Genomic DNA, 18,810 nt, shown 5'->3' on the forward strand with positions numbered 1-18,810 from the left:
GAATTTATAACACTATTCTGAATGTGCTTTGTATTTTTGAGTGCATGCTGTTCCCCTCTTCAGAACATACCTGTAGACCATGCTGACACAAGGCTGGGGAGACGCCTGGAAAAAATGGCTCTGTACATGAAGAAGCTCCTCCAAACTTTGCTGCTCTCGAACTTTGCTGGCATCGAAGCTTCCTGGAAGGCAGCTGGTAGGGCTTGAGGGGTACACCCTGGTTCCTGCCCCCTGCCTCTGCTGGATGGTACTGGGGATGCGTTCCAGCCTTGGCCCCCCTCTCTGCCTAGACACAGGGATCTCACTGCAGGCTGCCTTGAGATACATGTTTGAATCAACCTTGTCTGTCACAGGCTGACAGGGAAGTTTCTTTTGTTAGCAAATCCTTTTCAATATATTTACTTGTCCTGCGGAGAGAATCTGGCCTAAAAACATTTCCATGTAAGTACAATGCAATGCTGGTCATGCGGGACCACAGAGCTTATCCGTATTTGTTGGCTGGAGAGTTTTTGCCATGTCTAGGGCCAACGGAATGATTCAGCGTTACCCTGACACAGTTTCCATAGATATATCAAACAAAGTGCATATGTGCATAGACAAAGCCAAGGCAGCCGGACAAACAGACACACACAAATAAAATTAACAAGCTATTATTTACAGCATCAAAGGAGGTAACAGAAAGGAGGGTGGAAATGTCCCTGTGCCATACCTGTGATGTCAACTATATTCTTAGATGATTGACAAATTAAATGACAAAGGCAGCTTTTTGTTTGAGCTCCTGGTGGCTCCAGCGAGAGAAGCCTGCTTGTCTGAGAGGAAAGCCAAACAAAGCCAGAGGGATATTTCTGTCTACTTGTCAGAAATACATCTCTTGTATGCAGCCCAGCCGATTCAAGTTGCAGCTGAGAACAAAATATGATCCACCTAGTCTGCTCTGGCGACATTTCCTTAAAGCAAACGATTAAATGATAACAGAAGTGCACAAGTACATGAACAAGATGTTTATTAATGGTGAATGCACAGATACTTGTGTTTCTCTGGAGGGAACTCCACATTTGAAAAGGAAACCTTTTTTGTCCATGGCTGTTGTTAGGAGTTATTAAACCATGCAACCTTTGAAAAAAGAAATAGCACAATTTTCCTTCTACAAATGAGAAGTACAATTTGTGAGCAACAAGACAAACCTTCGATCAGTTCAATACATTCAGAGGTTCTGCTGCTACAGCCTGATTTAGACTTTGGTGCATTTGGTGGCTAATGTTAGTAAACTGTAGACAGATTACTTGATCAGTTCACTGAATTTATGACTCTACATTTATTTCTGCTACTGTTAGCCTACCTTGTAGCATTTCAGTGTTTATTTAATCACAAAAGTAAAACAAGAAATGAACATATGTGTGCATCTGCACAGTGAAGGAGACTTAAAAATTCGTATGTGAGTAGTGTCATATTAGATTTTTTTTTTTTTAACTCTCACATTTCCCATATTGAATTATTTAATCCAAGTGTTTTAAGAATAAACAGTTACACAGCAACTAGCTTTAGGAAAACTACATATGAAATTACAACTTGATAAACCTTTTCTTATAATTTGTACTAAATTGCTTAGTCCTTTCTGTAAAATGTTCTAAAAAATAAAATACCTGAAAATAAAATAAAGAGTTACCTAAATATGTAGAATAAATAGGATGTACATAACTTACTTAGTATCTTAATCATACCCTCCTCTATCTTGGAACCAGCCTGCCCTCATGTGGACAGAGAGGATGTTGCAACCAGATTCAAATATAAATTCTGTTTTACGCTCACATCAAGCCTGATGAAAAATACCAGTTACTTATTAAATGACTTATTTACTGTATACACCAAACTATATAATATATATATATATATGAGCGTAAAACAGAATTTATTTTTGAATCTAGTTGCTACATCCTCTCTGTATATATATATATATATATTTTTTTTTAGAAATTTCCTCCCTGAGAAAAGGAGAATGGAGTTTTTCTGAAACAATCCTCAAGATAAAAGTGGATGCACACACAAGCGCGCGCGCACACACACACACACACACACGCTCTCTCTCTCTCTCTCTCTCTCTCTCTCTCTCTCTCTCTCTCTCTCTCTCTCTCTCAGAGGCCTAAACGTTTGAGAGTATAAGCTTAAAATGGAGATAAGATATTGGATGAATGTGGGGGAGCTGAGAGCACCTCTGTGTGTCTGCTGCGTCCTCCCACTCAGTGTGCAGTGTAAGAGGCAGACGCAGAGCATTTAGTTTATTTCAGTACCTGGATATGTGAGGTCTTTTCTTCCACTGTTTCCTGTATGACCAGAGTGACTCAACCACACTTGTACACAATATAACTCCTGCAGCCAGCAAGGCAACACTGCTAGAAAAATCTCACCCTTGAAGTGTAATGCCACTGCAGCTGATCAGTGCCTTGTAAATGCCTTGACTTCCTCTCCACAATTGACATTTACTCTTGGTTTGTATATGCATGTATGTGCAGTCTTATGTTCCTTTCCTCAAATTTTGGTATTCCTTTTTATGTTGTTGAAGCTATCATAAATCATTATTTAATAGGTTAAATTATCAAGGTTTAGTAGACGTAAAAGTAAAACAGCAACTAAGAAATTCTTTGGCATGTTAACTCAATATTTTGGATTGTTTATTCAGGAAAATTGCAAATACATTTTCTCAGTGTCAAGGGCGTTTCTTCATTGGGGTTGTATATATGGCATTGAAGATTTGATTACACTGTAACCTTGGTTCCCTGAGTGAAGAGACTATCTTTCCAGGGCCAGGCTCCATTCCAATTAATTTTACTCAGTGACATGAACACCTGGGCTTTATATACTACATGCATGGTCAATATCAGTATTAGTTTTATTGTTGCGTTATTGGACCTTTTAGTACTGACATCACGCTGACCTACAAGAATGTCTACAGAAACACTGGATGTTATAACTCCACAACAGCAAACTTCCTGTATAATGATGTGTATTCATACAATATACAGCTTCATTTAGGTATAAACATAACTTAACTGATATTGTACTTAAAGTTATCTGTAATGTGAATATTAATTAATTAATTTCCCTGATCATGAACTCACTGCTGATCTTCCCCATGTATTTTCACAGCCTCAATCAAAAGAATGTACTACTTCAGCTTTTCTGGCTATAATCAATCCACTAGATTAGTGGTCACCAACCTTGCTGCTGGAGAGCTTCTGTCCTGCATGTTTTAGGTATCTCCCGACACTAACACACCTGATTCTAATTATTAAATTGTTATCAGGCAGTGGAAACTTGTCAAGCACTTAGTTTTCCAGGAGCATGGTTGGTGACCACTGCTCTAGATCAATGGGACTGTAACTGATGAAGAAGATTAGATGGTTATTGTGCACAGTCACAAAGGAATAACCTAAACATTCACTTTGAAGATGTCAGAAGAAAAAACAAAACATCATGATACCTTTTAAATGAGTATTTATCTCCTCAGTTTATCTACACAACTTTAGAGGGTCTGAATGCAACTCAGTGCAATACAGGTCCTTCAACGCAGAGGGGAAAATCCCAACAAATGCAAGTGCAAAATTTAATTTAAAATTCAAATAGATCAAATTGATTTAGCATTCTTTAAAACCTCTTAAAACTAATCAAAATAACCCCACCGCAAGTAGAATTATGGCCACTTCTGTCTTAAATGGCCATTTTGTCAGAAATGGATTCAGCATCCTCAATAACCCCCAAAACTACCCCAATATAATCCAAATTGGCTTTGTTATAATTACAGCCAGGAAACTTTTCTGAAAGCTCTGATATATCTTGGCAGTTAATAAAATGGATCTGCCTGAAAACCAAACAAGTATGGAAGCCTCACATCAGACATCCTCCAGCTCTACCATTCATCCCCTATGATGTAGAATACATGTATAAATGTACTACTGTGCAAAAGTTTTAGGCACTAAAAGTAAAGTGAGAATGCTTTCAAAAGAAGAAAATTTAAATTAACTCAATATTTGGTGTTCTCCTCAGTAAACTTGTGCAGTTTTTGAAGGTACTTGACTGGTTTTTCCAAGCATATTGAAGAACTTGCCACAGTTCCTCTGTAGATTTAGTCTGCTTCAGCTGCTCCTGTCTCTTCATGTAATCCCAGAATGACTCCATGATGTTGAGTTCAGGGCTCTGTGGGGGCCAAACCATCTGTTGCGGAACTCCTTTTTAAGATGCCTCCTTGATGGTATTACATAATGAATAAGAATCTAAACGACTAAAGTGCTTAAAACTTTTGCACAGCACTGTATGAATAAATAGCCAATATTGGTATACAAACACATTAAGCTAAGATGGTGAATGTGGTAAATGTTTCACCTTCTAACTATCAGCGTGTTGATATTGTCATATCCTGCTGCAAACATAGCAGTAGTCTTGTAGGACCATCCTCTAATGTGTCACCCATCTGTGGGTATGAGTCTTTGATTTGAATTGAACAGAACAATCACATCAGAAAAGGGAATTACAATTTCCACTATAAACACACACACTTTTTTGGACATTATACTTCATTCATTTCCTAGACTGACCACTACTAACCACTACTTGTCTAAACCTAACCTTAACCTAACCCTATCCAAACCACTGACCCAAACATCAAAGTCTTAGCAGCTTTTTCCCAGTTGGACAAGCCGTTCCCAATGAACTAGTCTGAAAGTCTGTCCCTAAAAGTAACCTATGACAGATACACACATACACAAAAGTTTACTGAGGTAATTTTTGGGGACATTACATAGACTTACATTCATTTCCTGGGGATTTACCCTAACCATAACCTTGCCTACTTGCCTACTTGCCTAAACCTATCCCTAACCTTAACCACTGAAATAAAAATAGGCTGATTTTTTTTCAATTGGGGACATGACTTTTGTCAACTCCGAGATTTGATGAAGAGCACCATCTTATTTTCCTTTACCCACTGAGCGGTAATGTGACAATGAAGGATTTAATGGCTCGTTGAAACAAACATCAATACAGTTACAATTTATAGCCTCATGAGTACTTCTGATAATGGTAAATATCTGCAAGAGTTCTCAACTGGCCACTGGCAATTTTGAGGCCAAGAATGATGGCTGGTCAAGATCTGTCTCTATTTGGTATTTACACTGGACACTGGACAGTAAGATTTGCTTTTTGCATCAAACTGGCCACAACCTTTTTATAAGGTGAGTTTGAGGAAGTGGTAGACATACTTTATTGAAGCATACTTGCCATTATCTTAGCTTTCCAGCTTAAAAAATCATAAGATTATGTATATTGTCCTAAAATGATAATATATAGGTATTAACAGCAGACTCCATACGTTGTCTTTCTTTCTCAGTTTGACCTTCCTGTCCTCTAGTGGACACAGAGGACACAGCAACCAGATTCAAACAAGTTTAGTTTTGCCTCTGCGTATGAAACAGACACACACACACACACACACACACACACACACACACACACACACACACACACACACACACACACACACACACACACACACACACACACACACACACACACACACATCACTTATTCACAGGCCTAAATGTGCGAGCATACAGGTTGAAAATGCAGATAAGATATTGGATGAATGTGGGGGAGCTGAGAGCACCTCAATGTGTCTGCTGTGTCCTCCCACTCAGTGTGCAGTGTGAGAGGCAGATGCAGAGCATTTAGTTTATTTCAGTCCCTGGATATGTGAGGTCTTTTCATCACTGTTCCCTCCAAGAACAGTGACTCATCCGCACTTGTACACAATCTGACTCCTGCAGGCAACAAGGCAATGCTGCTAGAAAAATCAGACGCTCAAACTGGAATGCCTCTGCGGCCAATCACATGCAAATACCTTTACTTCTTCACAAGGATTGTTATTGACTCCTGATTTGCAGTCAATATGTTTTTGTCTCATGTACCTTACCTTTTTTGAACCCTCTTATCTTGTGTTTTTTATTTATCACGTGTTTTCTGTTTAACATTACCTTAATCCTGCCATAAATCACTACCATTAAGTAGTAAAAGGATAAATGCTTACAGTAAGTACATGTTTATAAAAGATAGTAATAAGGAAGCAAAACATAGTTGAAAACATAAATGTGAAGCAATCAGTTGTTTCTGGTCTATCAAAGCAGAGGAAAACAGCCTTTCATTTTCTGGTAAATGCAAAGGTATTTCCTTCTTCATGTGGTATATACAGCATAGTGATGTGAGCCATTCCAAACAAGCAAAGTGATTGAAAAATGAAGATCTTAGTGACTGCATTGATTGTATCCTTCTGCTACCTGTCAGCTGGTGAACAACAAGCAGGAAAGAATGATACTACAGAGATTCCCAGCAGGGAGCCAGCTTGTTTCTGTGCTGGTGATGACATAATGGTGCAAGAAAAACTTTTGGGCCATTTTAAGAGAACTGGAGGCCAAACTGAAAAGCACTTAGAAACAGTTAGAGGATCTGAGGGAAGAAGTCCAAGGTAAGAACATCACTGAGCTATAGACTGTCATTCTGTTTTTTCATTTCATCATTTATATATAGTTTTCATAGTATTCAAGTTGGTTCAGGTTTAGTTGTCTTAGTTGGCATCAGTCACCAGATTTAAACATTTACTTTGTGTATTTGCTTCATCACTTGTTTTTTTGTTTTTCTGTATATTAAACCAGCTATGGCCTAAATCACTACCATAAAGTTGTAAAAGAATAAAAGCTTAACAGTAAGTACGTGCTCAAAACAGGTAAAGTTGAAAACAAAAGGAATGCGTACATTTATGATCAGTTGTTTCTTGTCTATCAGATAAGAAGAAAACAGCCTTTTATCTCCCGGTAAGAACTAAGGTATTTCCTTCTCCATGTGATATATAAAGCACTGTAATGTGAGCTGAGCCAGACGAACCAAAGTGATTGAAAAATGAAGATCTTAGTGACTGCGTTGACTTTATCCTTCTGCTGCCTGTCTGTGGCTGGAGAGAATGATACCACAGAGATTCCCAGCAGGGAGCCAGCTTGTTTCTGTTCTGGTGGTGACATAACAGGGTGCAACACAAATGTTTGGGTCATTTTAAGAGATCTGGAGGCCAAACTGAAAGACACTGAGAAAAGGTTAGAGGATCTGAGGGGAGAAGTCAAAGGTAAGAACATCACTGAGCTATAGACTGTCATTCTGTTTTCATTTCATCAATTTATATATAGTTTTCACTGTGTTCAAGTTGGTTCAGGCTTAGTTGACTTTAAAGAAAAGAAACTTATTAGTAACCCTTCATTTTCATACAACTTCTCTAGATAATCAGGTGGCATTTGGAGCATCTATCGGCGGTGGTCAACATATAGGACCTTTCAACACTGAGATTACTTTGACCTACAAGAATGTCTATGCAAACACAGGCTCATACAACCCTGCAACAGGTAAACTTATCATATAATGACGTGTATTATTCATATATACTGTATATGGGTTAATTTGGTAAATAAATACTGTCTTTGACTGTGGATCAGATGGAAAACATAACAGATACTGTATTTAAATTGATCTGAGATGTAACTGACTGTTGTTGATCATCCACAGGTATTTTCACAGCTCCAGTCAAAGGAGCGTACTACTTTAGCTTCTCTGGCCATAATTATTCCTATAGATCAATGGGGCTTCGACTCATGAAGAATGGGGAGCAGATGGTCACTGTATACAATCATGCAGCTGGAAACCGCCCCGAGACAGCAACCAATGGCATGACTCTACAACTTGAAGTGGGAGACCAGGTGTACATGAGACTCCGGGCAAACACCTGGATTTATGATAATGGAAATAATCACTCTACCTTCATTGGCCATTTGTTATTCCGTCTGTAAGTGAAATGAAGTTCAAATAAGCACAGCTCCAAAGGGGGAAACAGGTTAGTTGAGGAAAATAATCTTTAGTCAAAGTGTAAAAAAATGTATTCATTAACATTGTATTTGCCTTAATAAAGTGTTTTTATTACTGAAGTTACTGTGACTCTGTTGCTTTTCATCAGGTAAACAGAAGTGTTTTCATCATCTGATCAACAGTCATGTAAAATAACAATCCCATCATACACTCATGCCCACTCACATCTTATTATTTCCATTTCATTTCATTTGTAAATGAATATATTTCTTTCAATGTCAATAATCATAACAGAGTTTAACACCAACTTTACTGCACTGAATTTAAGGAACAAGCTTTATTTGGTGACAGACTGAAGTACTGATGTATGTTTGAGTGGTGATGTGATTGCAGAGCTTAGAAAGAAAGATGAATGAACTACTCACAGATAGGAGACAAATAAAAGGGAAACTATTAATAAATAAGTGGAGAAACAAAACAAATGCAAATACTTCCATGAGGGGCACCAGTCACACTTCCAGGATATACTGAACCAGTGCTCTTCACCACCATCACCAACCTATAAATTATAGAATTTCTTTTGTGAAAATAGTGTTTATGCCTTCAGTAGAGTTCAAGAGACTCAACATTTTACAAAATTAATCTGTAGACATGCTAATGGTGTGGATAGACAGATGGCAATACTGGTTTGTGGGTTGGTCCACCACTAGCACCACCGTGAGGTTGAAAGTACTGACATCATGACGTTAACACCATGGCAACACTGTTAGCTGTAAACTGGAATGTGGTCAATCATATACAAATACCTTTTACTTCCTCTCAAGGATTGACAACTGATACTGTTTAGTCTTGGTTTGTGGTAAATTATGCGCTTGTTTCTTTTGTTTTACCTTATCCTGAACCTGCAATAGTCTAAATTACTACTATAAAGAGGTAAAAGAGTAAATGATTACAGTAATGTTCAAAACAGATAAAGTAATTAGGAAGGAGAAATACTTTCGAAGACAAATAAAATAAGCTATTAGTTGTTTCTAGTCTATCGAAGCATAAAAAACAGCCTCTCATTCTCTTGCAACTACAAAGGTATTTCCTTTGTCATGTGGTATATAAAGCATAGTGACGTGAGCTGATCCAAACAAACCAAAAGTCAAGATCAAAGTGGCCACGTTGACTTTTTCCCTCTGCTACCTGTTTGTGACTGAGGTTCAGCTGGGGAACACCAAGCAGGAATGGAAAATACCACAGAGATTCCCAGCAATGAGCCACTATAGTACAAAAACCTGTTTGCTTCATAAAGTGCTATAAAAAAAGAAAAGAAAATAGAAACTTTCAGTATGAATAGTCTTATTAGAGTTGTGCTTGGGAGTAGTTTGAAAATTACTTGTCAGTAGAGTTTAATATCAATTTTGGCTATAATGTTACAAGTACAGAAATGAAAAAAAAGTATTATTTCTTTTAATGGCACAGATGATTATTCATGAGAATCAGAGGGAAAAGGCTTCCCACACAGGTCAGTGAAATTATTCAGAAAAAGGTAAGGGAGGCCTTTTTGTGTTGTTTTTGCCATTAAGTGCCTATATTCATGCAAACATTGACGAATTTAATCACTTATTGCATCTGACAGCTCCACTTTCATGAGTATTTTGAAAGATTGTAAAAGGTGGAGGTAGCACCCAGTTGCAGCACAAAACACCACAGTCAGAGTTGGTAATCCATATTTATTTATTAATATGGCAGATGTAATAGATAACAGGTGAAATGCAGCAAGGGACAGTTCATAAGGCAGAAGATCAGGAACCAGACGCACGCACAGTGACAGCGGAGATAACAAAACAGGACTCTCTGACATTGAGTAACCCACAGGAATGGTGGCGGGAAACTCAAACTGCAAAATCAATGCAGAAGAATGCCAGGCAGCCACAGGGACAGGCAGACAGGAATCAGGAAGTACGGAGGCTGAACTCATGGTTGGGGACAGAAGGCTGAGGTGTTTATCCGGGGCAGAGATCAGGCAGGATGATCAGGGCTGAGCAGACTCATAACTGGGAAGGCAATCTGATGGTGAGTGCTGGAGAGTCTTGCATAAACTGAAAGAACAATCTAGCAATGAATGAGTGAGCAGGAGAAGCATATATACTGACTAGATGAGTTGCAGCTGAGAGTGGAGCAGAGGTGAGGTGAATGGAAATTTACTACCAGAGCAGCAAGTCAGGAAAAGAGCAGATTGTGACACAGATGATTATTTGTAATTTGATTAAATAATGCAATTGTAATACTAGCAAAAACTTCCACAGATTTTTTAGAAACAATAAGTTTATTTATAAACCCAGATGTTCAAATTGTTGGTTGGTACTATAGGTTGCCTTACATGAAATGTTTCTGCCCCCTGTTGTTGCTGCCCATTTTTACATGCGTAGCAAATAATTGATCTGGCCAACAGTGGCCAGATCAATTATTTGAGGGGTATTTACTATTGGATATTTTGATATTTTAAGAAATATAAATAATTGTCTTCTTGCCAAGTTAAATGAGAATGTTAATACTAATGGCATGTATGTCCAGAAAGTACAGAACTGGAAACAGGAAGTAATTGTGGCTTAACATTAAGACTGGGAGCAAGGGGACAATAGCTTCCTTGGCTCTCTACAAAATAAAATAAAAATCTTAAGTACTGGCAACCTTATAGTGACAACAAGACTTCAGAAATCACTTAAATAATATGAAAATACAATGAGATATAAGGAGTTTATTCGTGAGCTTTAAAGGTGTTTTTGGACAGATTGTGTTACCTTTGGACAGAACCAGGCTGCTGCGCCCCCGTTTCTAGTCCCCAGGACAAGAGAAGTGGTTACGATGTCATTATATATTAATCATTAAAATGAAATCATGTAATCATGTCTTTTAAAGGACCAACTGTCTCCAATATTTTGCATTTGGACTGCAGTACCCACTTTGAAAGCTTGCTGTCGGTGTTACACATTTCTCCTTTAACATAGCAGCAGCAAACCATCTAAACTTCCATGATCTTTTGTCCATATAGGGCTGCATCATTCCTCCTCTGCAGTTACGGAGACAAAATCCTAATCAGCCTTTACAGTCAAGAGAATAGGAAGCCCTTTCTTACTTCTACATTTTCTCACATAATAAGGCCATTGTCATAGCTGGGGTCAGACTGAGGGTTTGTCAGCTGTCACGCTGGTTTTGATCATGTGGTTTGGTGGTTCAACACTAATATACTAATGAAAGTACCTCAAAGATTCAACAGAAAGAAGTTTATAAAGGTGGTTTTGTAAGAGATGTCTGCATTGGTTGGAGGGTGTTTCAAGCCAAAATAGATGAACATTACCATTTCTTTCTAAAGCTGTATGTCCAAACAGCTCCCAGATAACCAGCTGTGGCCACTAAGTTAGTGTCATCGTTGCTCAAATCTAACCACGTAGAGCCATTGCATGAACAGCAGCCATCCAAAATGAAATCTGTTTGTCCTTTCCCCACCATTCTCCCTCTCCTTTATTTTTTATCATCATATTTACCATCATCATATATTATTTTTGAAAGCATGTGAACTTTACCTCAGGTTTAAAGGAATAAAAGTACATACTTCTCAGACCATTAATGGACTGAGATCATGTCCTGTGTCATAGAAACCAGAGGGAGGACTGGCTGTGACAATGTAAACTGTCTATTACTACATGGTAAAGAGGAACTAAATGTCTGTTTCAACACATGATAGATCTGAGCTGAAGTTACCGCAACACAGGAAGTGCCTTATCATCCACCCTTCCTTTCCTACGTACACTCAAAAAAGGTCAACATATCAGTGAGCCGTGGTTGATAGGTTTGCATGCAATTAAAACATTCATTTAGACTAAGCAGGTCAGATGTTGCAGTAGATAAGCTGAATAGAAACTATGCACATGATGTATTACATGGATTGGTGTACAGAAGTATTATAAGCAAAATGTACTAATAGTATTATTATCATGAACTGTGTAATTACATTAATACAGACACATGATGTTAAAGTATCATTTTCATGCTGTAGCTGGACACGGTAGAGCTAGTTTTAACTACTTTCTATACAGTTGTGCCTTGTAGTTTAGTCCAGCAAGGGGTTAGGCCCCTGTAAAGTCTCTAAAGGGTCACATAAAAAATCTGAGGGGTTGTGATATGAGTGATGGGGTAAGATGGAAGAAAAAAATGAGACCTGCTACACAAATTTGTGTTCATTAATCAAGTTTGCTCTTTTCTCAAACTTTGATTTTACTGAAATGAATCTTTGGGCAACAAATTGTTATTTAAATGAAACCATCTAAGACAAATCACTCTTTGTTGGAATCACTGACAACATGTAGACATCTTAAATGTGTTGGAAGTGGTCACAAGCCAAAAACATTGGGAACCACTAAGCTGCATTAACAAATGCATTGTATTTTTACCGACAATTTAAATATTTTGTTTTTGGATTTTGTTAAATTTTCAAACAGGCCAACCTCTTCTAGAGTTGTAGACATTTAGCCTTAACAAGAAAAGAGTTTAATATAAATAAGAAAAAAATTTAGCAATAATAAAGTTGCCAGTAACTGTTTGTAAATTTGAGAAATCTCCAGTGACAAAGAGCTTTGTCCTATGAATCAGTGCAAAGTGTTTTGGATTTTTATCCTTGATAACTGTGTACTGACAGTTGAAGCCAGAACAGATAGTCATTATGAAACTAAAGTCGTCATTGCTAAAGTCAGTGAAGCGACCCTTTCTCTACATAGAAGCTGAACGGCATGAGCATGTCCCAAGATTGAATTTGGTAATCTGACCTTGGATCTCTGTGGTTGGAGGGACACTTGAGGCAGCAGGCTCATTGGCCAGCACGAGGAGCGGCTTACCAAATGCCAGTCTACAGTATGTATGGCTGATTGAACTTGGCTGCAGACACAAAAAGCCCTCTCTGTCCTCAACTCCACAGCCGAGAAAACATGCGGCGGGAAGAGGGAAACAGCTTTCCCCAGCTAAACACACTTACTAGAAACCCTTCTCACTACCCAAACAACTGGACTAAGACGTTATTCACCACGATCACTTACCTAATAATACAAACTAGGTGCTAACAACTGAAGGCTATTCATCCTAATATGATAAACAGTAAACATCAAATGTAATTACTTTTTATTTTAGTAAACAAATATCAAGTGTGGTATCTAGTGCCGCATGATATCTGACTACCAAAAACAGTTTGAGCCAGGAAGGGTGAAAGAATAAACTTTTGTCATTTTCTGTCACTTTCAAAAAATACTTGATTAAATCACTTAATCTGTAAAATATTAAAAAAACATATCACATAAGAGCCCAGAGATCATCTTCAAATTACTTGTTTCGCGCAAACAGCAGTCCAAAACCTGTTTAATATCAGACAGAGCTGTCAACTTGTTACACGCCATTTCCAGAATCAGTGACCTTGGTGGAGTGGGCGGATTTCAAGGTGTGGATCCTGGCATGTCCAAAACCCAAAGATATTCCATTTATGATGACATAAAACAAGGAAAACCAGTGACTCTTCACATTTGAGAAGCTTTAACCAGAAAATATTTTAAGTGTTTGGGTCATAAACGGATTTAAATGCAGAATGTTATCTCAATTGTTTTTTCTGCTGATCCACTAATAGACTACTCATGTAACTGTTTCAGAACTTGAGATGTTTACTGTGGCAATGATCAACTTCAAGGCGCTCTTCAAGTAAAATATATGTTTTCAGAGAGACAAACACTGCACACAGCATTACATAAAATGTTTTTTGTATTACAAGTCTTTCAAACTGACAGGTGGATGGCAGAAGATTTTGTCCAAATGGAGAATTACAATTACGGTAAGTCAAAAAAAAGTCACATTTTTAGAAAAAGAAAGAAAAAAACCTAGATAATACAGACAGACATGGCTTGCCATTCAGCGAAGGGTTATTCTGTTGTTCTTGGTGGACTATAGTACCTCGAGAAATGGCTCGATTCTGAACCCGACAGCAACAGTGGTCGGTTACAAGCTGACAGTAAAATAGGTAGAGGCTCTTTTCACTCTGACACCAAATTAAACTAGAATATACACTGAAAAACTGCTTTAAAAGTTCTGATTGCCATCGAAACGCACTGCAGAGGAAGTAGGGCTCATCAGTTGGCACAGTCACAGGAGTTTTCTTAGGAAGGCACTTGACATGGAGTCATGGCGTTCCCCATGCAGCGACAGCAATGCACTAAGGTCCTCGTTTGTGCACACTGAGGAGGGACACCGTCAGCTAAGTGCAAGTTCCATTATAAATCCACTTTCACCACACTGGAAAGAGAGGGGGAAAACAAAACAAAAATATGTAGGCGACTCCACCAGTTGACAGCTTCAAACACAGTATCTTAGCGGGTGGCTTTACGCCTCTTGGAGAAATAAATCAAGGGAACTTGGGGTCGAAGTAACCTGTGCAAGGCTTGAGTGGTGACTGACAAGTTCATAAGACCTTTTCAGACCTCCTGCTCTTTCGTATCAGCCAAAAAAAAAAAAGTCCAATCCCAGTTCTGCCTGGGGATTTGACAGTAACAACCCCCACCACTACCACCATTAACACCAAGCCCAGAAAATGTAACAGTACAATTCAACAAATAAAACCATTACACTTTCCCATGAGCGAAATAGAGAAATAAACAAAAAAAACATGTGTCTCTTAGGTTTTTACAATAAGACATTCCCATTGAGGCACATTTCCAGAGAAGTGTCATATACAAAGCTATAAAAAAAATCCCAAAACATTCAAGTACTTTGTCATGTAAACACTTTTCCAGACTATTATACATAATCGATTGTTGTTGACGTTGATTTTTGTTTGTGTGCAACAGTAAGACAACAGTGTGAGGAGAGAGAGAGAGAGAGAGAGAGAGAGAGAGAGAGAGAGAGAGAGAGAGAGAGAGAGAGAGAGAGAAAAAACACTTTTGCAAATGAAAAATGGAGATAAGTCAGGAGCTCTGCCGGGATGCATGACTGGTTTGTGTGTTTTTTTAGAGCAGGACACATGAACAGCACTGGCTTCCACCACTGGGGACAGTTGAGTAGTTCATCTGTCTGACTATTTCTGCAAACAGTTCGTCGACTGATCCTTTATTTTTGGCTGAAGTTTCCATAAAGGGGCAGTTCCAGTCCTGGGCCAGCGCCTTGCCTTCCCCGGAAGACACCTCTCTCTCCCCCTCCAGGTCCACCTTGTTCCCCACCAGGATCATGGGCACCCTCTCATATCTCTTCACCCGGATGATCTGGTCTCTCATGGGTTTGATGTCCTGGAAGCTCTGCTGGTTGACCAGGCTGTAGACCAGGATGAAGCCCTGCCCGTTCTTGATGTACAGGTCTCGCATGGAGGCGAACTGCTCGGTCCCTGCCGTATCCAGGATCTCCAGCACCGACGGGGACGAGTCCACCTCGATCTCCTTCCTGTAGAAATCCTCTATCGTGGGGTCGTACTTCTCGATGAAGGAGCCCGTCACGAACTGGACCGTCAGCGCGGATTTGCCGACTCCACCCGATCCCAAAACAACCACTTTGTACTCCCTCATGGCTAGAGGGGGGGTATAAAAAAACAAAAAAAATAAATAAAAAAACAGCAGACACCTCCTTTTTCTGCGACGAAGCCTCCTCTCTCCCACCCGCTGACCAGCCCCGATGTTTTCAAACCCGAGCTGGCTGGGAAGGCTGCGCTCTCGCTCGGATCGCAGTCAAACCCCACGCCGGCAAAAAGCCTCCAAAGCCCGCTGTCAGACGGCCGCGGATTGCAGATCCGAGGAGAAGCACCGCTCCTGGACATTCAACGTCGCACATTAAAGCACATTTTGATTGCACTGTATTGTGCAACGGTGCTGGGAAGCGTGATCGCTTCTCCTCTCTTGCATGGCGTTTCCTGCCCACATCCTCAGCGCGTCAAAAGCAGAGGCTCAGTTCCGTTTTCTTAAAGGAGCCGTCGCCCAAAACCCCCTCCATGAGAGAGGCAGTGAGTGGCAGTCAGATGAGCAAACAGATCACTGCAAGCGTGTGCACGTCTGTGGTGCAAGCAGCGTGACCTCTGCCCTCCTCACATGTGCACCGTGAACATTTGCATAGTCTTGTTTGCTACATTTCATTTCGTTTCTCCCCCATTTGAAACAGCTCCTTTCACTTTGAATAAACACTCACCGTGTTATTAGGAACACCTATGCAATCTAACACAATCCAATACAGCAGCTCTGCCATTTATTATACTTATAAGAAGCTTAAGCATTTTCGTTTTTTGTTGACATTGTCAGAAAGGTTAAGGCTGTGACTGTAGTGGGTTGTGGTGGTGTAATGTAGGGCATTATATTCAACAGTGTTTATAATACTCCTTTAACACACATGACATGAGGGAGGAAAAGTTTGTCAGTATTATTAACACTGGTCAATATGTAATGGGCGGTGGTATCACCTTTCTGACAATGCAGAGCTGTTGCCTTAGATTGCATTAGATTGCACAGATGTTCCTAATAAAGTGGCCCTTGAGTATACCAGTTTTAACATGTTTTTTTAATATTATTTTTTACTTAGGCTAATTTTACTGTTATGCACCACAACACCAAGGCAAATTCCTTGTTTCTTTGAAGTAAACCTGTTGCTTATTCAGACACGCACATATTCACAGTCACTGATCTTAGCAAGAGGCTGCCCACTGTCCTGTAATCATGATTATACTGTACATTAGCATGTATGCTAATGAAGTCATTTATACATACATATGTCAGCCTACTTATGCTCACGTGGGTTAGAGCTGGATAAAAATCCCTTAGTAGCAATACTGTAATGTTTTTAAAAAAAAATCCCTTGTGAGTGTCACTATGAGCCTGTTGTATTGTTGCATTATTATTACTGATGCATTAATGCATATATTATATATGAGTATAAAGTTGTTAAAAAATGAATGAATGTCGTGGGACATTGAGAGTGAGAATTGATGGTATATGACGCAGTACATTCACATTAGTTCTGTACTTCAGGTACTTGTACTTTACTTACATTTTTGCTACTTAATACTTCTACTATACATTTTGGAGACGAATAATGTACTGTTTACTCAACTACATTTATTTGACAGTCTAAATTACTTTGAAGATTCAGATTATGAATACAAAACATGATCAACTAATAAATTGTGATATATTATTATAATATATTATAATTACTAGATTAAGCTGCCCATCAAAATGTGAAGTCATTCAAATTAGCCAAGCCTTTACTAGCTGCAACACTAGTGATGCTTACAAAATTATACATCAAATTTAGTTTCAAATGAATAATACTTACTTTTAATAATTATCACGGTAACAATTGTCAATGTAGGACTTCTACATAAAACAGACTACTTGTTACTTTTACTTAAGTAAAAGATTTAAAAGTACACTGTAATAAATTGCTGTAAAAATACAGCCACATTCTAAAAGTAGTGTACCATTCTTTTTACTGTAAATGTTTATGCTTTTTGGAGCCAAAACCAAGATACAGTAAGACATTCAGAGTAGACTAGTTTAAGATCTGACAGTAAAATACAGTATTTTTATCTTCACTGCTGCAGTAATGGAGGGACAGAAGCCTCATGCAACCATCAACATCATATAATCATCATTCATCCTCATTAATGGAATCAAATCCAAAGGCCAGTAACATTTTAATCAGAAAATAGAATTATATTTGTGCACCTGATTAGCACCCAATTAGTAACAACATTTAATGTTTCCTAATATTAAACTGGTTAATCCCAGCGAGCACCTGACATGCACTAGAGAAGATTTTCAGGTAGTTTATCTTCAGCAGCTTGAAATCTGAATTACCAGTGGGCTATTTAAACATTATTTTCACTACTGCTTGCAAGTCTAGTTTAAAGATATTTGTATGATTGTGCTCTCATGAACTGTATCAGTGAATGTGAACATTTGACCAGCCTGATCTGTACCTACAACTACACCACTTACATTTCATAATTAATAATAGTCTACCATGTAAAGTGCATAATAAATGTAGTTGATCTAATCATATAGCCAATTTGGTTGAGATGTGTTGGCTGCTGAGCCCCAAAACAGAGAGTGTTTATATTGGTTATTTTAGCTCAACCCAAGTGTGTTTCTAAGCTGTAGCTATGGTTGCTGCAAAGTTGCTCAGTTTATAACCAAACTGTACTAAAACTTGGGTTATTTCCAGTCAATATTGTTTACTCATACAAGTGTTACATGTTGTCTGTTCAGGGATTTCAGTGTGATTAAACCAGAGAGGGGAACCAGCTGGGGGAATCTAATTCCTATGAAGACAAAAAAGCTCACAGTGAATCTCTGTCACCACATTTCTGAAGAATGTAATGCCACTTCATAAAAGGAAGTTCCGTGAAATGTTTATATCTGCTATTCATTTGCCTAATTTCACTTTTCTCTCACTCTGTGATCAATATTCATTCTTGTTTTCTTTGTCACTCTGTGAGCTGCAGATGACATTTGAAATCATTTATCAATCTGTTTATTTGTGCTTGTACACACACACACGCACGCACGAACGCACGAACGCACAGACGCACGCACGCACGCACGCACGCACGCACGCATGCACGCACGCATACACGTATAAATTAATATATCCAGCATATTCAAAAACTTCTGAATAATTGTTCAGGTCCATAAAGCTGTCACTTGTTTCATCCTCAATTACACAATTTTTAAATGTAAAACTGAGCTGATGTTGGTCCAGTAATCACTGGACCACTGAGATTGAAGACATATTCATATTTACAAAATATGTCTACAATTTATAATTTTTAAAAGGAGAAACCTTTTTAGTTGTTGACTGTAACATTAACAGTAAGAAACTCTTCACTGTAATTATCATTATTATCTTCCCCCCCTTGCGGGT

At 38.6% G+C, this 18,810-nt stretch overlaps 2 protein-coding genes across 2 annotated transcripts in view; both read right to left on the reverse strand.

Moving 5' to 3' along the window:
- Nucleotides 1-327, reverse strand: part of kcnab1b (potassium voltage-gated channel subfamily A regulatory beta subunit 1b) — a 40,240-nt gene extending 39,913 nt beyond the window's left edge. Inside the window, exon 1 of the mRNA XM_062428559.1 lies at nt 71-327. Within this exon, the coding sequence (XP_062284543.1) occupies nt 71-327 (257 nt within the window). The remainder of the gene's footprint in view (nt 1-70) is intronic.
- Nucleotides 328-13,181: 12,854 nt separating this feature from the next.
- LOC133990754 (ras-related protein Rap-2b-like) lies at nt 13,182-16,574 on the reverse strand. Its single transcript, XM_062429158.1, has one exon. The coding sequence runs from the start codon at nt 15,465-15,467 to the stop codon at nt 14,919-14,921; it is 549 nt and encodes a 182-aa protein (XP_062285142.1). The 5' UTR covers nt 15,468-16,574; the 3' UTR covers nt 13,182-14,918.
- Nucleotides 16,575-18,810: the final 2,236 nt, after the last annotated feature.

This window comes from Scomber scombrus, chromosome 11, assembly GCF_963691925.1.
Source record: "Scomber scombrus chromosome 11, fScoSco1.1, whole genome shotgun sequence".
Taxonomy (NCBI): Eukaryota; Metazoa; Chordata; class Actinopteri; order Scombriformes; family Scombridae; genus Scomber; species Scomber scombrus.